At 41.9% G+C, this 17,018-nt stretch overlaps 2 protein-coding genes across 2 annotated transcripts; both read right to left on the bottom strand.

Annotated features, from left to right (window-relative positions):
* Positions 1-933: 933 nt before the first annotated feature.
* dleu7 (deleted in lymphocytic leukemia 7) lies at positions 934-3,916 on the bottom strand. Its single transcript, XM_021608257.3, has 3 exons — positions 3,565-3,916; positions 1,494-1,619; positions 934-1,395 (listed from the first exon to the last, which is right to left on the bottom strand). Exons 1-3 carry the CDS (start codon positions 3,853-3,855, stop codon positions 1,189-1,191), a joined length of 624 nt encoding a protein of 207 aa, XP_021463932.3. The 5' UTR covers positions 3,856-3,916; the 3' UTR covers positions 934-1,188.
* An 804-nt stretch (positions 3,917-4,720) lies between these two features.
* LOC110528759 (guanylate cyclase soluble subunit beta-2-like) lies at positions 4,721-8,134 on the bottom strand. The gene is given in 12 exon segments (XM_090242189.1): positions 4,721-4,893; positions 5,073-5,213; positions 5,216-5,259; positions 5,353-5,507; positions 5,615-5,761; positions 5,906-6,054; positions 6,226-6,349; positions 6,432-6,628; positions 6,726-6,820; positions 7,282-7,367; positions 7,485-7,645; positions 8,068-8,134. Coding segments are annotated over 12 exon segments (1,539 nt in total).
* Between the last annotated feature and the right edge of the window lie 8,884 nt (positions 8,135-17,018).

Here is a 17,018-nt window from a genome sequence, read left to right as displayed (position 1 = left end):
AGATTAGCCTTAACGTCGGTAGCCCTGCCCCCCGGTAAACGGTGTATGATCGCTGGATGATTCGTTTTAAGTCTAATACTGCGGGTAATGGAGTCGCCAATGACTAGAGTTTTCAATTTGTCAGAGCTAATGGTGGGAAGCTTCGGCGTCTCAGACCCCGTAACGGGGGGAGTAGAGACCAGAGAAGACTCGGCCTCTGACTCCGACCCGCTGCTTAATGGGGAAAACCGGTTGAAAGTTTCTGTCGGCTGAATGAGCGACACCGGTTGAGCGTTCCTACAGCATTTCCTTCCAGAAACCGTGAGAAAGTTGTCCGGCTGCGGGGACTGTGCCAGGGGATTTATACTACTATATGTACTTACTGGTGGCACAGACGCTGTTTCATCCTTTCCTACACTGAAATTACCCTTGCCTAGCGATTGCGTCTGAAGCTGGGCTTGTAGCACAGCTATCCTCGCCGTAAGGCGAGTACAGCGTCTGCAATTTGAAGGCATCATGTTAATGTTACTACTTAGCTTCGGCTGTTGGAGGTCCTGACGAATCGTGTCCAGATAAAGCGTCCGGAGTGAAAAAGTTGAGGAGGAAAAAACAAAAATATAAACGGTAATTAAAAAGTAAAAACCGTAAATTTGTCAGGTAGCAAAACAGGTTGGCAACAAAACGCACAGCAACTCGAAAACAAGTCTGCAAGTTGTTGGGAACTGGAATTCCTGGTAGGTTTTTCAAACTGACAGAAACTTCAGGCCTTTAAGGATTTGTATAAAACACTTTGCATAACACACATTTTTGTCCCAGTATCATTTCTTTTAACATTCCTTTTTACAATGTAGGCCTACATAGTTGCACCTCCAATAATTTAAAATAAAATGTATTTTACCTTTATTTAACTAGGCAAGTCATTGGAGGTGCAACTATTTAAAATAAAATAAATGATTTTTGTTTATTTTACCTTTATTTAACTAGGCAAGTCAGTTAAGAACAAATTCTTATTTTCAATGACAGCCTAGGAACAGTGGGTTAACTGCCTGTTCAGGGGCAGAACGACATATTTGTACCTTGGGGGTTTGAACTTGCAACCTTCCGGTTACTAGTCCAACAGGCTACTCTGCCGCCCCAAATTTAAAAACTACATTCAAGTAAACAATATGCTATCAACCCTGAGATTAGGTAAAGTGAGATATTAGCTATTCAGATTTTAGGGAAGCTCAGACATATCTCTTCAAGCTTGCATGATGTCTGAATGGCCACAGAATGGTTCATGTTGATGAGAGAAGACACCTGACTGTCCACCATGGCTTTTAAACAGTCCTGCAGATCTCTAAGGTCCCAGGTCTTCTGACAGTCAGAGTCCCTCACTGCCATGCGCACACAGATGTTCCTCAGCTCTATGCTTACCTAGGTGGAGAGAGTAGAGGCACAGATAGAACAATGAAACAGATATTTCACCGGATGTATAAATGTGAAGTATCAAGTTGGCGTTTCCACTCACTCACCAATATGGTGATGAGCGGAAACCCAGTGGCAGTGGGAGAAGATGGAGCGAGATGGATTTTGGCCGACGTTCTGCAAATTTTCTCATTGATGAAACCAAATCTCCATACAGTTTCCAAAACTAAAATCTGTAAAAAACAGAGTGGACTGAGTTTTGTAGACTTTACTCTTTGCCAAAGTTTTAAAAATGGTGTTTTTTAGGAGTGCAAGGGAAACTTGAGTTCTTGCACATGCGCATTTGACAGAGTAGGTGTTCCCTAACGGAAATATGCAAATAAATGCTAGATTGAGCCAATAGGTTCTCACTAGGTCGTGCTTGGCTCTGTTCACCGCCTTGCTTGTTTTGCCCACTATGATTTATTTGCTCTCTTTGGAAACGACAGGCTCTGGTCTATCTTGGGTTAGTTATAAAACATATTTGGTAGAGGCGTCCGCATACATAGGTTCGGTTTGCTCCTAGCAGAACATCTCTGCTCGCATACTCCCGAAGACCTTTGTTTGAAAAAGCGTCAATATAACTTTTGTTTGTCGCTCGTGTCATCATAGCAACAACATAGAAAGTACAGTTCCTCAAAATAGCTTAAATTAATTAAGATAAATCAAGAAATCTGTAAAAAAATTGACATTTTTTTAATGTCTATTTACATCTAGATGTTTGGTGCAGTATTTCTCAAGTGAAAAAATGTGCATGAAAACTAGTCAGACTAGATTGATGGGCTCTTGCCACAGATGATTTGCTTACATCGCAGTTTAGGATAACTAAGGTGGACTAATCCACATAAATAGAAGCATTGTTTCCTCAAAATGTTTTTGCCACTGATCAAATTTCAACTTCCAGCTCAAGTTTACTGTCAACACTGAGGCTGTACCCGCTTTAAATTACAGTTTCAGACAGTGTTCAAGTAAGCTACTGTGGCTATTTGATCATAATATAGGCCTACCAGTGTGTCCTACCATCAAAAACAACTGAGAAAATGCATTCCATAACAGTTTAACTTGGCTGTTCTATCATTCAGCCTACGGTAGCAGCCAATGTGTTGTGTTCAATGTAGGCCAACATTCCATGAGACCTTTGAAAAAAGAAATCTGGGTATGACATTAACCTGTTTATCCACTTGTCCTTCAGACAAGGAGGTGACTGAAAATTTTCTTGTTATTTGATGCAAGAAACCACTTCACAAAATAAAATGCATTATTGTTGACATACCGTTATTGTCTTTAAGACAAAAAAAGCTCTAGATTTTCTTTCAAATATGTCTAGAAATGTACACGTTTTGTGCTCTTGTAGGAAGCAATCAATCCATTGCTGACTACAAATGATCTATAACTGGTCTTAATTTATGATTAGGCATAAGGTTAGGAATGTGGTTATGGTTAGGTTCAAAATCCCATTTTAAGAAGAGAAAATGTAGTAATAGGAAGCCTTAGGACTTTGTGGCTGTGGTAACTAATGACGACCGTTTAGAAACTCAAGAGCAGACAAGGAATGTTGTTTGTATACTCTTTGTTTGTTCTTTCTATATTTTACATTTTGAATTCCTTTACAATACAGCAAATAAAGGTTAGGATAACGTACGTGTCAGGTTAGGATAATTAACGGTTAAAGTTAGGAAAAGGGTTAGGCTTAGCTACAATTGTCAACAACTGTTGTCCCGACATAAAATAATCGGCCACAGACCAATGGCTAGCGTCAAACCTATATCAGAAAAACGCCTCTAATTGCGGTCTGCAATTATACCCTTCACGAAAAAAAAGACCAAAACGTCACAAAAACGTCTTCATAATATATCCGTGAACTGTTTCGACTGGGAAGCGTATGGTAAGCTTTTAGGTCGAGCCAACATGAGTCAGTCATAACAAATGCAGTGGTTTTTTTAAAACATATACAAAATATTTTGAAGTCCATATACCATACAATATTGTTTTCTCATTCATAATCATGTTCATTCTAATCTCTAGCCTATCAACCAAATAAAAAGATATCAAACATTTTTGTCAAATTATGAAAACCAGCAGATGCACACCATCACTCACCAAGAAATTAGAACTTCATATAAGGGATAAAACACTCACTTTAGGACGCAGAAATATCCTCAGATCCTGAAACGAACTATGACTGATTTCTTCGTCGAATGTGAGTATTTGGGTTAGAATATCGATTAGCTGCGTAATGATACTTTCACGCGCCTTTTCTGCTATTGTGCGGGCCGCTGCTGACGAATCTTGGTTGGTTGTCACTTGTTTTTCTAGTCCAAGTTTACTGGGCCTACTGATCGCTATTTGGTGAGAGCCCACATTCTGTAGCAACTTCAGTGCTTCTGTTTGGTGCTCCATGGGACAGTACTGCAACGTTGCTGTCTCCATTTGGGCCCCTCTCTGTGTCGCTGCCTGTAGCGCGATTGCGCTTAAGTCACAAGAGTTTACACATCTCCCACTCACGCGTCAATTGTTGTGCTATCGCTGGTATTTGTGGTAATTAAATGTTAATGACAGCCACTTTCCCAACATACACACACACCAAATAACCTTTTTTCACAACTGTTAACTGTTTACTTTAGTCAGCGAAAAGGGCCACAGGGAGTTGGAAAATTAGGCATAATACCTAAAGTAAACACGTCTAAGAACATCCCAACTGTACAAGGTTTAGGCTATATAAGATCACACATCAACACCTCCTTATGCAGATTACAGGTACTGTGTACTCATGATTAGCATCTGGAAAGGCTGAGAGGAGAGAAAGGAGACATTCCTTGCTGTTGTCTAGCAGACCTCAAACTATTAAAATAAATAAAAGTAACCTTTTATTTACAATGACGCCTACCCCGGCTAAACCCGAACAACGCTGGGCCAACTGTGCACGGCCCAATGGGACTCCCAATCACGGCCGGATGTGATACAGCTTGGAATTGAACCAGGGACTGTAGGGACCTTTTGCACTGAGATGCAGTGCCTTAGACCGCTGTGAGACTCGGGAGCCCAAAACTACAGCATCTCTATTCAATAGATCCGTCTCTCTGCTATCTTTCTGCTATCGAATACAAGCCTGGGGGGCATGTATTAGCTATGGCAGAGTTCTGGTGTTGACAGCAGCTGCACGTGAAGCGTGTCTTTTCTATAATGGCTGCTACCTTTCCTCGTCTCTTATTTAATTTACACTCATTTGAAAGCCCAGGAAAGTGCTAATGAGGGAAATGTGATGTGCTTCCAAATGGAGTCCAACTCCACATACTTAGAGCAGTCGGCAGAATCGTGAGTTCACGTCGTTGAGGTGGCCCTTTTGAAAAGGTGTAGTGTCTCCCAGAAAAGGTGTGTCTTCGTTGGTGAGGTCACTGGAAGAAGAAGCAGATGCCATGGTTTGGCCATTCGTTTCTTCCTTTCTCACACTGTCTGGTTCTTCTGTGTCTAAATGGGACAAGAAAACCTCCTTTATCTGGCTGTATCATATGAAAATTAATCTTTCATATCTTCTGATATGTAATGAAGGCTGTATAACTTGTCCAATAATAAACACATTTTGTTGTTTAATAACCTTTTTTTCCTCCCTACTAGCTAGCAATTCGAACAAACCCAAATTGCCGCACCTCTCTCGCTCTCTCCCGCCCCCTGCTGGTTGTCTCTGTACACGCAGGGCTCTCCTGTCCCTCTGGCCATGATGGTGTCCTCAGACACACACAGGTTCTGCAGCAGGAAGTAGGTGGTCATCAGGCCTTTCCCCTTCACCTGATCTCTCCTCTTTCCAGGATGTCAAAGCCCTTATCTTCCAGCGCACTGCAGATAGGTATAGTTAGAGAGAATCAGAACCAATAACTAATAACTAACAACTTTATGGGCAAATCTGAATGGGAGCCATGTTGGCACTACCTGTATGTGAAGGGGCTGAGGTGTATGTGGTCAGGCACTCCGTGACTCTCCATGCGGGAGGCAGTGTTGACCGTATCTCCAAACAGGCAGTATCGAGGCATCTTGTCCCCTACCACACCAGCCAGCACTGGACCTGTGTGCAGACCCACCCTAATCTGGTACACGCACGCCCCACATAGACACACACACACACACACCGCCACTTCAAATCACAATTCCATAGTTTCATTAAAGAACAGCTAATTTTGGACTATAAAGTCACCTGGATGGGTTGCCCAGTGATAGGGTTGGTCACCTCCCGGGCAGCGATACGCATACCCAGGGCAAAGTTGGCCACCCCCTCTGCATGGCTGTCAGCTGGAATGGGAACCCCACCCACCACCATGTAGGCGTCTCCAATAGTCTCCACCTGGAAGAGCCGAGGCGCTCATAGCACTCATTGAAAGGTTGGCTGCATCTCAATAGTTGAAAGAATTTTCCTTCCCTTATCTCCTCTCCTTCATTCAACCTTTCATTTACCCCTTCATGTACCTCTCTCTTTCTCTCTGTATACCTTGTACACGTCATGGACGCTGGTAAGGCGGTCGAACTTGGAGTACATGGAGTTGAGCATGTTGACGATCTGGATGGGCTCGCAGGCAGCACAGATATTGGTGAAGGTGACCACATCACTGAACAGGATGGTGCACACCTGGAACTCACCTGAAATAGAGGGAGAAAGGGGAAGCAGAGATGTTTGTAGTGGCCACACTTTTCATTACACAGGTCTTCTAGCTCATTTGAAGAGTAGAACAAAATAAAAAGGCAGCAGAAATGCTGGCCCTGTCTGGAGGACCAGGTAGATATGGAATTAGGCAGACATTGCCATTGTACCTGCTTCCACCCTCTTGCCCTCCTTCAGCTGGTTGGCTACGTGGCGAGGCAACATGGCGTAGAGCAGAGTCTCCGTCTTCTTCTTCTCCGCCTCGAGGTGCCGTGAGAGGATCCTCAGCTCCTCCTATGAAATTACAAAATTATAGACAAAGAGGATGAGAAAACAGTGAGATGAGAAACGGACAAAGAAGGAGAGATGTATGTGCCTTTTTGCGCTCCAGCTGATTGGACAGCTCCATCTCGGCCAGACGCTGTTGGTTAAGCAGGATGAGGTCCCGGGTGGTGTCGTGCTGGGCGATGTCGGAGATGTGCAGACCCCTCTCCTCCAACTCCTGCAGGCTGCGCAGCTTCGGAGAGCACAGGTACACCATACAGCCCAGAGACTCCATCCACACCATCTGACCTGGGTACAGGGGAGTTATTCAGTCATACCATGGACACAATGCAGAGCCAACCTGCACAATCAGACATCGGATCAGAGAAGGGGAGTTTGACTGAACCTCTGAGTTTGAGCATCGACTGATGCTGAGAGGCCAGGGGCACCATCTCCCGTCTGGTCTTCAGGACAAACTGGCTGTTGATGAACTTCCTGATGCTCTCGGGGGGGGGGGGGGTGACAGAAGCTTCTCAATCGTTCTCCTTAGATGTACTCATATCAACATGATAGCGTTCAACAAACTTTGATTTTGGAGTGAACACTTAAAGGGAAAAAAGTGCCCAACCTTTTCCAAACATGACAATGCTCCTAACCATGTCCCAGCGTGATCTTTTCCCAGCAGGGCAGTGGGGCAGACTGGCACACCTGGTTCTCATCCTCTCCAATGCCTCTGCCTGATGCTGTTACCAGACCAGAGGAATTTGCATGCCCAATTTTTCAGTTTTTGATTTGTTAAAAAAGTTTGAAATATCCAATAAATGTCGTTCCACTTCATGATTGTGTCCCACTTGTTGTTGATTCTTCCCCAAAAAAATACAGTTTTATATCTTTATGTTTGAAGCCTGAAATGTGGCAAAAGGTCGCAAAGTTCAAGGGGGCCAAATACTTTTGCAAGGCACTGTAGACCTTTCCTGTCCGAGTAGTAATGAAGCAACATCCTCCCATCATCGTTCTTCTCCACACGGATCGAGGGAGCGTTCATCTCCTGGAAGAATGATATTTATTGCATACATAATCTTTTTAAAATGTTAAATATCTGGGCTCTAATGGATTGAAATACGTAGTAGTTGATCCATTGTAGAGGCCGTAAAGAGAAGGTCACCTGGTAGGAGAGAGCCAGGTAGCTGTGAAGGGCATCCAGGTTCTCAATGAATTCCACCAGGTTCCCCCCTAGCGTACGCAGCATGGTGTCGTACCCCGCCATCTTACAGAAGCTGAAGAAGTACTCCCTGAAAAGCTTCAGCACCACCTCAGAAGGCATGTCTGGGGCCACAACACCACCACATCATCATTCTTGTCATCACTATATCATCACCAACTGTCAAACTAAATGGTGCCTATCTCTCCCCTTAGTTTGGGATTGTGGACTGTCACGTAATTCTAACCCTGACACCGCGTCATGTCCACAGGCTCTGGGGTGACCCCTCAGGTACAGGACACCTGGAACACACTTGGGTCACCTGTGCCACACCTCGAGGGCCTCAGCAGGGACGTTGTTAACACCTGACCTCACTTGGAGGGCCTCATCAGGGACGTTGTTAACACCTGGCCTTACACACCCCCTCCCCCAAGGAGGTAGACACTCCTAACCACTGATATAAGGGTATCAAAACACTGACCTGTGTTTCTGGTTCAAGATGAAACACCGTTATAGAATTGTAAAGAACGTAGAGACTGGTACTTACCCAGCATAGTGCATGCCTCCTGCACAAGACGCAGAGTAATGACATCATCGTATATCTCATAAGTCATGAACGTGTCCTGGACCTCTGCAGGGTCCTGAAGAGATAGAGAGAATTGGCATACTCGAATCCTTTCAAATTTACATCAACATTTACTTTGTACACAAAACACCAGACCTCAGTTTCTCCCATGTTTCTTCACCAAATTTCTCAATGACCAGAAATTTCAGACAGGTATTTATGAATCCGTACTGCGAACACAAACAGCGAAGAAGAAGAGAGCGATATGAGATATCATAGTTGTCAAAAGCAAGAATGGGTTAGAATGACTAGAATGACTTGACGTTAAAATCAACAAACAGACATCTTGGTACTCACCATCTCTCTGGTATCTCTTTGTACTCGTCCTCCTGGTTTGTACTCTCTATGTACAGAACCCTTAACTCCTCTCTCACTCACACACACACGATGGAATTATTCTGCCACCATATGGTGAGAATTAGACATTGCAGGGCATCCAGTCCCATCTTCTTGTTGCATGAATCCTGTCTTCAATTTTTCCAATTTTATTTTTCGCAATGTGTATTCTTTCTCTTGGTAGTTGATAAAATCAGTGGAGGCTGTTGAGGGGAGGACGGCTCATAATAATGTCTGGAACGGAGTCAATGGAATGGCATCAAACACATAGAAACCACACGTTTAATGTATTTTATACCATTCTGCCTATTCTGCTCCAGCAATTACCACGAGCCTGTCATCCCCAATTAAGGTGCCACCAATCTCCTGTGGATACAATATACACTGAGTGTACAAAACATTACATAAAATGATCAAGTGAATCCAGGTGAAAGCTATGTTATTTTATTGATGTCATCTGTTAAATCCACTTCAATCAGTGTAGATGAAGGGGAGGAGACAGGTTAAAGAAGGGTTTTTAAGCCTTGAGATAATTGAGACATGGATTGTGCATGTGTGCCATTCAGAGGCTGAATGGGCAAGACAAAAGATTTAAGTGCCTTTGAGATGGTAGTAGGTGCCAGGCACACCGGTTTGTGTCAAGAACTGTAACGCTGCTGGGTTTTTCACACTCAACTGTTTACCATCTGTATCAAGAATGGTACACTCCCAGAAAGACATCCAGACAATTTAACACTACTGTGGGAAGTATGGAGTCAACATGGACCAGCATCCCTGTAGAACGCTTTCGACACCTTGTAGAGTCCATACCCCGACAAATTGAGGCTGTTCTAAAGGCAAAAGGGGGTGCAAATCAATAGTAGGAATGTGTTCCTAATGTTTTGTAGGTCTGTATATCAGTAGTATAGAACACACACACAGCTGCCTGAACTTTTATTGGTTGGAAGTTCTTGTCCACGGTCCTGAAATAGTGTCCAGGTCAATGTTGCAGGCTGCATGTGAGATTAAGGGTTAACAGCCTCATAGGAATTTGGTCTATTTAAGTAAATATCGCATTTCAGTCTTTGGATGCAAAAGGAAGCTATTTTATTTTTCTAATAAATGATTACTTAACATAGTCTGCAAAAACCATAAACAGTTGTAAAGTTTAGACGTCTGTCTTATCTGACAGAAAAAAGAAAGAAACAATTATGATTGCGCTGCCTATGCTTTCCCACTAAATAAATAAATGCTAGCATAAATGCTGTTGTTCCCCCAATAAATGTTTTACCAGTGTCACAACATATTACGTGTAACACAAGACAAGCCAAAACTAGACACTAAATCGTAAAAACTGATACATCCTGGTATGCTTTCAAAAAACAAATGGCTCCCTAAAATAAAGTGTGAACTGACGCAAAGTTACTTTGATCATTGTTGTAAAAAAGTAACGTTCATGTTCAGTTTGTCGGAAATTTCCAGACCCCTCAAGGAGGGTCAAATGTTAAGATGATTTGGAATCAAACACACATTGATTTGGAGTGAATCAACACGTGAACTACTTTTTTTAACGAACTTAAAATTGTTCTGACATTACATCACAGCAATTGTTATTTTGCAATGATCATAACAGTTGGCAGTATTTTCTGTTAATCTTTAATTGAATGTACTTTTCCAAAAGAAATCCCCTCCATCGGTAAAGTGCTTATGCGCGGTGTATAACCAGAGACAGTAGAGAAATCATTCCCAGACCATCTCTAGTGTAACTCCAGGAAGAGAATAATCAATAGCCTACAGCTGAATCAAGTACAGCATTGCCAAAGGAGAAACAGGCAAGACCTTGAACGTTTATTTCTTTAAATACTGCGTTTTTACGATCGACAACAAATCACAGCCATTCTCAACGCTTTTTGTGTTATATGGGTTTTGTAATCAGCGTGAGTCATTTTACAATGAAATGACAATGGTGTAACTGATAAGGTAGAGATACTAAAACAGCGAAAATACAGTTTAGAGCATGGAGGCTTTTCAGTTGTAATTCGAGTAACACTTCAACTACAGCAGAACGAACATACAGTATAAACTCATACTATATTTACTGTCTTGTTCTACACAGGGATGTTGTGTGAAAGCGCACTCTGGGGCATGGATCACCATGAAGACTTGGCGAGAAAACTCACTCCTCCTCACGTGTCCCTATCAGAGCCAACATCAGACCGGGGTAGTTTCTTCCCTCATCTCTCCGAATGCGCCAACATCGAGGTTGATGGCAGGGAAAATATGGAAAACCATACAGTGAAAGAGGCGGTGAAACAGAGATCGGGTCATCAAGAAAATGGACTGGTCCCAGGAGACCAATTAGTGAGGAATATGGCATCACCCCATTCTACAGAGCTGTTTGGACCAACAGGGAGAGGGAAGTCATCAGGAGCCGGACGGATATTGGTACCCTGTCAGATTTCATCTCCAAGTCTCTCGCAGAGTCGCACTAAAAACTATGTAGTGTAAAGCTTGCCTCTTCATTCTCCATGGACATATTTAACAGTGGCTTATGGAACAATGTTATTTATTTTGTATGTCATTTCACTATCCTTCATAACCTGTGCTTTTTCGCTGACACGGTCGCCAGTTGTACGGTGTTTCTTCCGACACAATGGTGGGGCTGGCTTTCGGCGAGCAGTGTGTCAAGTAGCAGTGTGGCTTGTCAGGGTCGTGTTTCGGAGGACGCATGACTTTCGACCTTCGCCTCTCTGGAGTCGGTACGGGAGTTGTAGCGATGCGACAAGACTGTAACTACCAATTGGATCTCACGAAAATGTGGAGAAAAAAGTGTAAAAAGTACCAACAAAAATTACAATAACCTGCGCTTGACATCCTGTTCAACCCTTCCTGTGAATTAAATTGCCCTATAGGCCTATTGCTTATTGCATTTGTTTGATTGAAGGATGTTCATTTATTGACTAAATGTGCAGTGTTTATACATTGTTCTTTCAACTATTTATTATTGATGGAGTTGAAGCCAGCCTTAACATTCACCATCACTGGAACACTGTAACAGGATGGCATGGAATGAATCCTGTACTCTATTCTGTGTTGATGTTATTAACCAATAGGGATAGAATAGGCCTGCACTTGTTTCTTATCATTATTCCTTTCCATTCAATGTAGGTCCATTCCAGATAGTGAAGATAGATATTTAGGTCTATGAAATATCTATCTAGGTCTATGCAAATACTGTAGATGTTAGTTACCATAAATTACCTCAGATCCAGGTTTATAAGGAAGCACTTACGAGTCAAATTTAGTTGTACATTTATGTTCAGTCATTTTTCTTAGAAACAGAACACCATATTTTGCTAAAATATTCTCTGTTTTATTTCATTTGAAAGTAGCTGTTGTCACCAGAAAACAAGTCTCGACTATTCAATGATTACTACCATTCATATGGGCACAACATACAGTGCCTTCAGAAACTATTCATAGCCCTTGACTTATTTCACATTTTGTTGTATTTCTATTTATTAGGGATCCCCATTAGCTGCTGTACTTTAAAGGGCCAGCCCTGCTGCCCTGTTCTGAGCCAACTGTCATTTTCCCAAGTCCTTCTTTGTGGCACCTGGCCACACTACTGAACAGTAGTCTAGGTGCGACAAAACCAGGGCATGTGGGCCCTGCCCTGTTGATAGTGTTGTTAAGAAGGCAGAGCAGTGCTTTTATTATGGACAGACTTCTCCCTATTTTAGCTACTGTTGTAAACTGTTTTGACAATGACAGTTTACAATCCAGGGTTACTCCAAGCAGTTTAGTCACCAACTTGCTCAATTTCCACATTATTCATTACAAGACATAGTTGAGGTTTAGGGTTTAGAAAATGATTTGTCCCAAATACAATGCTTTTAGTTTTAGAAATATTTAGGACTAGCTTATTCCTTGTTACCCATTCCGAAACTAACTGCCGCTCTTTGTTAAGTGTTGCAGTCATTTCAGTTGCTGTAGTAGCTGACGTGTATAGTGTTGAGTCATCCGCATACATAGACACACGCCTTACTCAAAGCAAGTGGCATGTTGTTAGTAAAGATTGAAAAGAGCAAGGGGCCTAAACAGCTACCCCGGGGAATTCATGATTCTACCTGGATTATGCTTGAGAGGCTTCCATTAAAGAACACCTTCTGTGTTCTGTTAGACAAGTAACTCTTTATCCACATTATAGCAGGGGCTGTAAAGCCATAACACATATGCTTTTCCAGCAGCAGACTCAAAGCTGCACTGAAGTCTAACAAGACAGCCCCCACAATCATTTTATCATCAATTTCTCTCAGCCAATCATCAGTCATTTGTGTAAGTGCTGTGCTTGTTGAGTGTCCTTCCATATGAGCATGCTGAAAGTCTGTTGTCAAAGTCTGTTGCCTGAATTCCAAATTGATTACATTTTTTTTTTTTAAATCCTCACCCATCTACACACAAAACCCCATAATGACAAAGTGAAAACATGTTTTTAGAAATTCTTGCAAATGTGTTGAAAATTAAGTACAGAAATATCTAATTCACTTAAGTCTTCACACCTGAGTCACCTTTGGCAGTGATTACAGCTGTGAGTCTTTCTGGGTAAGTGTCTAATAGCTTTGCACACCTGGATTGTACAGCATTAGCACATTATTATTTTTTAAATTCTTCAAGCTCTGTCAAGTTGGTTGTTGATCATTGTTACACAGCCATTTACAAACATAACGCTTTGTATTCAAGACATAAAGTTAATGTATTTGCCACATTTTTTGCAGTTGTACTTTTTTGCCTTATTGCAAACAGGATGCATGTTTTGGAATATTTTTATTCTGTACAGGCTTCTTTTCATTCTGTCATTTAGGTTAGTAGTGTAGAGTAACTACAATGTTGTTGATCCATTCTCAGTTTTCTCCTATCACTGCCATTAAACTCTGTAACTATTTTAATGTCACCATTAGCCTCATGGTTAGATCCCTGAGAGATGTCTTTCCTCTCTGGCAACTGAGTTAGAAAGTATATTTGCAGTGACTGGGTGTATTGATACAGCATCCAAAGTGTAATTAATAACTTCACCATACTCAAAGGGAAATTCTATGTCTGCTTTTTTTGTTTTTACCCATCTACCAATAGATCAAATCCAATCAAGCTTTATTCATACAGCACATTTCAGACATGGAATGCAATGCAATGTGCTTAACAGGAAAAAAAATAACGACACCCAACTGAACAACTAGAAAGAACTAGAAAGAACCTAAGGAAAAGCAAAGCTAAAAATATATATTTTTAAATATGTCCACAGTTTTGCCTCCCTCAGGTTCTCTGGCAGGCTATTCCAGAGGCTGGGGGAATAATAACTAAAGTCTGCCTCTCCATGCATCTTAGTCCTAGGATTTGGGATAGTTAAAAGGCCAGTGCCAGAGACTTACTGGGTAAATAACTTAAAAGCCTGTCTGACATGTATTGCGGTGCACAACCGTGGATTGATTTTAAAACCAATGGAAGAATCTTAAAATGTATTCTAAAACTCACAGGCAGCCAGTGCAGAGACCTTAAAACCGGTGTAATGTGTTCTCTCTGTCTGGTCTTCGTCAGTACCCATGCTGTAGCATTCTGTATGTTTTGCAGTTGACCAATGGCTTTTTTGGGTTGACCAGACAGGAGAGCATTACAGTAGTCAAGCCTGCTTGTAATAAAAGCATGGATGAATCTCTCTGGATCAGTCTAAGAGAAAAATGGACGCACCTTGGCAATGTTCCTCAGATGGTAAAAATGAATTTTGATCACATTCCAAATGTGTGTTGAGAAATTTAGTTCAGAATCTAAAATAACACCTAGGTTTTTTACTTGGTGTTTTATCTTTATTGCCCATGAATTCAAATGTGCGGCTAGATTCTCTCTTTGTGCTTTGACTCCAACAATAAGTACCTTGATCTTATGATGATTTAGCTGGAGGAAGTTGTGAGCCATCCAAGTATTTAAATCACTAATACAGTCTAATAATTTATCCTTGGAGCTAAAATCCTTTGGTGACACACAAATGCAAAGTTGTGTATTGTCTGCGTAGCAGTGGAAATCAATGCTGAGCTTTCTGATAACGCGGCCAAGGGGTAACATATATAAATTGAACAGTACCGGTGTCACAATCGCCTGGAGTGGTGGGTGCAGAGTCAATTGCAGAGAGCAGAGGATACTGGGGAAAACCGTCTTTATTGGGATTCCCACACTAACGCCCAAAACCATAGTCGATAAACATACAGAAAAATAGTCTGACCCAACACAGGGCACAAACGGACAGGATCGCACACCCCGACTAACAGAAAATAATCCCTAACAGGCTTAAATAGACATAAATGAAGAAACAAAATAAGGGACAGGTGCAACCAATAAGACCAAACGAACAGAAAAGGAAAAAAGGATCGGTGGCGGCTAGTAGACCAGTGACGACTCCTGCCGAGCGCCGCCTGAACAGGCAGGGGAGCCACATTCGGTGGGAGTCGTGACAACCTGGCCCAAAACCGAACCATGTGGAAAGCACATGTGATATGTATTTTCTTTGAGTTATGTTACAAGAAACACTTGACTGGTTAAATAGGTCCTAAAAGAATTTAGAACTGGACCGGAGAAGCCAACCCACCTCTCTAGTCTTTCTAGAAGGACATCATGGTCAACAGTGTCAAATGCAGCACCTTAATCTAAGAGTACAAGGACAGAAAGTTGTTTGGCATCTGTGTTGGCTCTAAGATCATGTAACACTTTAAAGACTGTCTCTGTGCTGTGGTGGGCATAAAAAACAGAATAGAATTTTTTTTAAATACAAACTTCTAATCAGGTCTTGCTTGACTGATACCGAGCCTAATGTTATCTAATCGTATCTCTGAGATACGCTGCAAACTCATTACATTTAGATGTGGAGGAAAGTTCAAATAGGTTTGCAGGGGTAGGATTCATCAGGCCATTATTGGTCGAGACTCAAGTTATTCGGATTAATAGTGATGAAGTTCAACAAATGACCCCGGTTGGCATTTATAATTGCCTTGTTATATATGCCAAGTTGCTCTCTCAGAATATCATAATGGACCTGCAACTTTGAGTTTCTCCACTTCCGCTCTGGCTTTCTCCAATTTCTCTTTAAATGATTAGTTTCCTGTTTCATTGATGCCACTGGAGCTATGGTGTCAATGGTTTCCCTTAATTTGCTATTATAAACGAAATAATCACAAGAGGTGGTGGAGTATTGTTCATACACTCAAAAAAATCTGCAGCAAGGTAGCATTTCTTAATAATGCGTTCAGTATTACCCTGTGCTATGGGCAACAAGGTAGCAAGAAATAGAAAGTGGTGATCAGGTAAAGCAACACCAACAATGGAGGATATGTCAATAGAAAGCCCCTTGGTAATAAACAGGTCCAGAGAATGGCCGCAGTTATGGGTGGGCCCAGTAACATGTTAGATAAAGTCCATAGAGCTTAAAAGATTTATACATTGAATGGCCTTGGAGTCAGTCTCTTTGTCAACATGAATATTAAAATTGCCCAACACAATGATTTTATCATAGTTCTCAAGACCAATAGACACTAGTTCAGATAAATCAGTAAAGAAAGTGGGGCAGTGCTTTGGTGGCCTATTGAGTCTTATGGCCAGCACTGGTGGCTGACATTTAAACAGTATAGCATGATGCTCTAAAAACCCAAAGTCGCCAAACGAAAAGTCCTTACAGCTGAGAGCATTGCTGAAAATAGAGGCTGTCTCCCTCCACTTTTCCCTTTTCTGATAGAGCATGAAAAGTTGTAGTCCGGGGGGAGACTTCAATAAGAGCAGCACTACAGTCTGATGACGGTCATGTTTCAGTGAGTAACATGCAACAAACTTTGCGGTCAGTAATTAGGTCTTTCACAAGAAAGGTTTTACTTGTGATTGCTCTAACATTTAAAAGCGCCATATTCAATGCCATCTGCCTTGAGGTGACCAAAGGAATAAAAAACAAATGATTAATATCACAACCACGATTTATCAGAATGGTAGGAGATAACAGTTTGTATCAACTCACTAGAAGGCGGAGTTAAAGGAACATCAATTAGGTTACTCACAATAACCACAGTGCCTTTTCTGCAGGAGTTGATATGATTTCCAAGTACTCTGTTGCTTATTCTGACAGGGAGAACTGGAGCACTACCAAAACAGTTTGCGATGTTACTGGAAAAAAAGAGACATACCTGTCATGGCAAAGTTTCTTCATGTACTCATTCAGGGCAAAGAGTAAACTGAATCATTCCGAAACCCTTCAGTAGCACGGGAGGGGGCCAGAGATAATTAATCTCTTCCCTGTGCTATCGAGGGTGTTTAAAAATGTTTGTAGTCCTCACTCAGTTCCTCAGATCTCTTAAAACAAAGGTCGTTAAAACCTACGTGAGTGACGATGGTGACAATATTGGAGTAGTTGGCCAGAACTGTGGGCAGGAGGGAGTTGATGCCATGGACACAGGCTCCTGGGTGACAGTGGAACTTAGTCTGTCCACAGATCTTCTCTGATAGATGAAGGGTGGCCAGGTGCCCTT

Source organism: Oncorhynchus mykiss, chromosome 7 (assembly GCF_057628025.1).
Source record: "Oncorhynchus mykiss isolate SJ-2025 chromosome 7, ASM5762802v1, whole genome shotgun sequence".
Classification (NCBI taxonomy): domain Eukaryota; kingdom Metazoa; phylum Chordata; class Actinopteri; order Salmoniformes; family Salmonidae; genus Oncorhynchus; species Oncorhynchus mykiss.
Note: the sequence above shows the minus strand (reverse complement) of the source record. Positions and strands in the feature narration are given on the sequence as shown.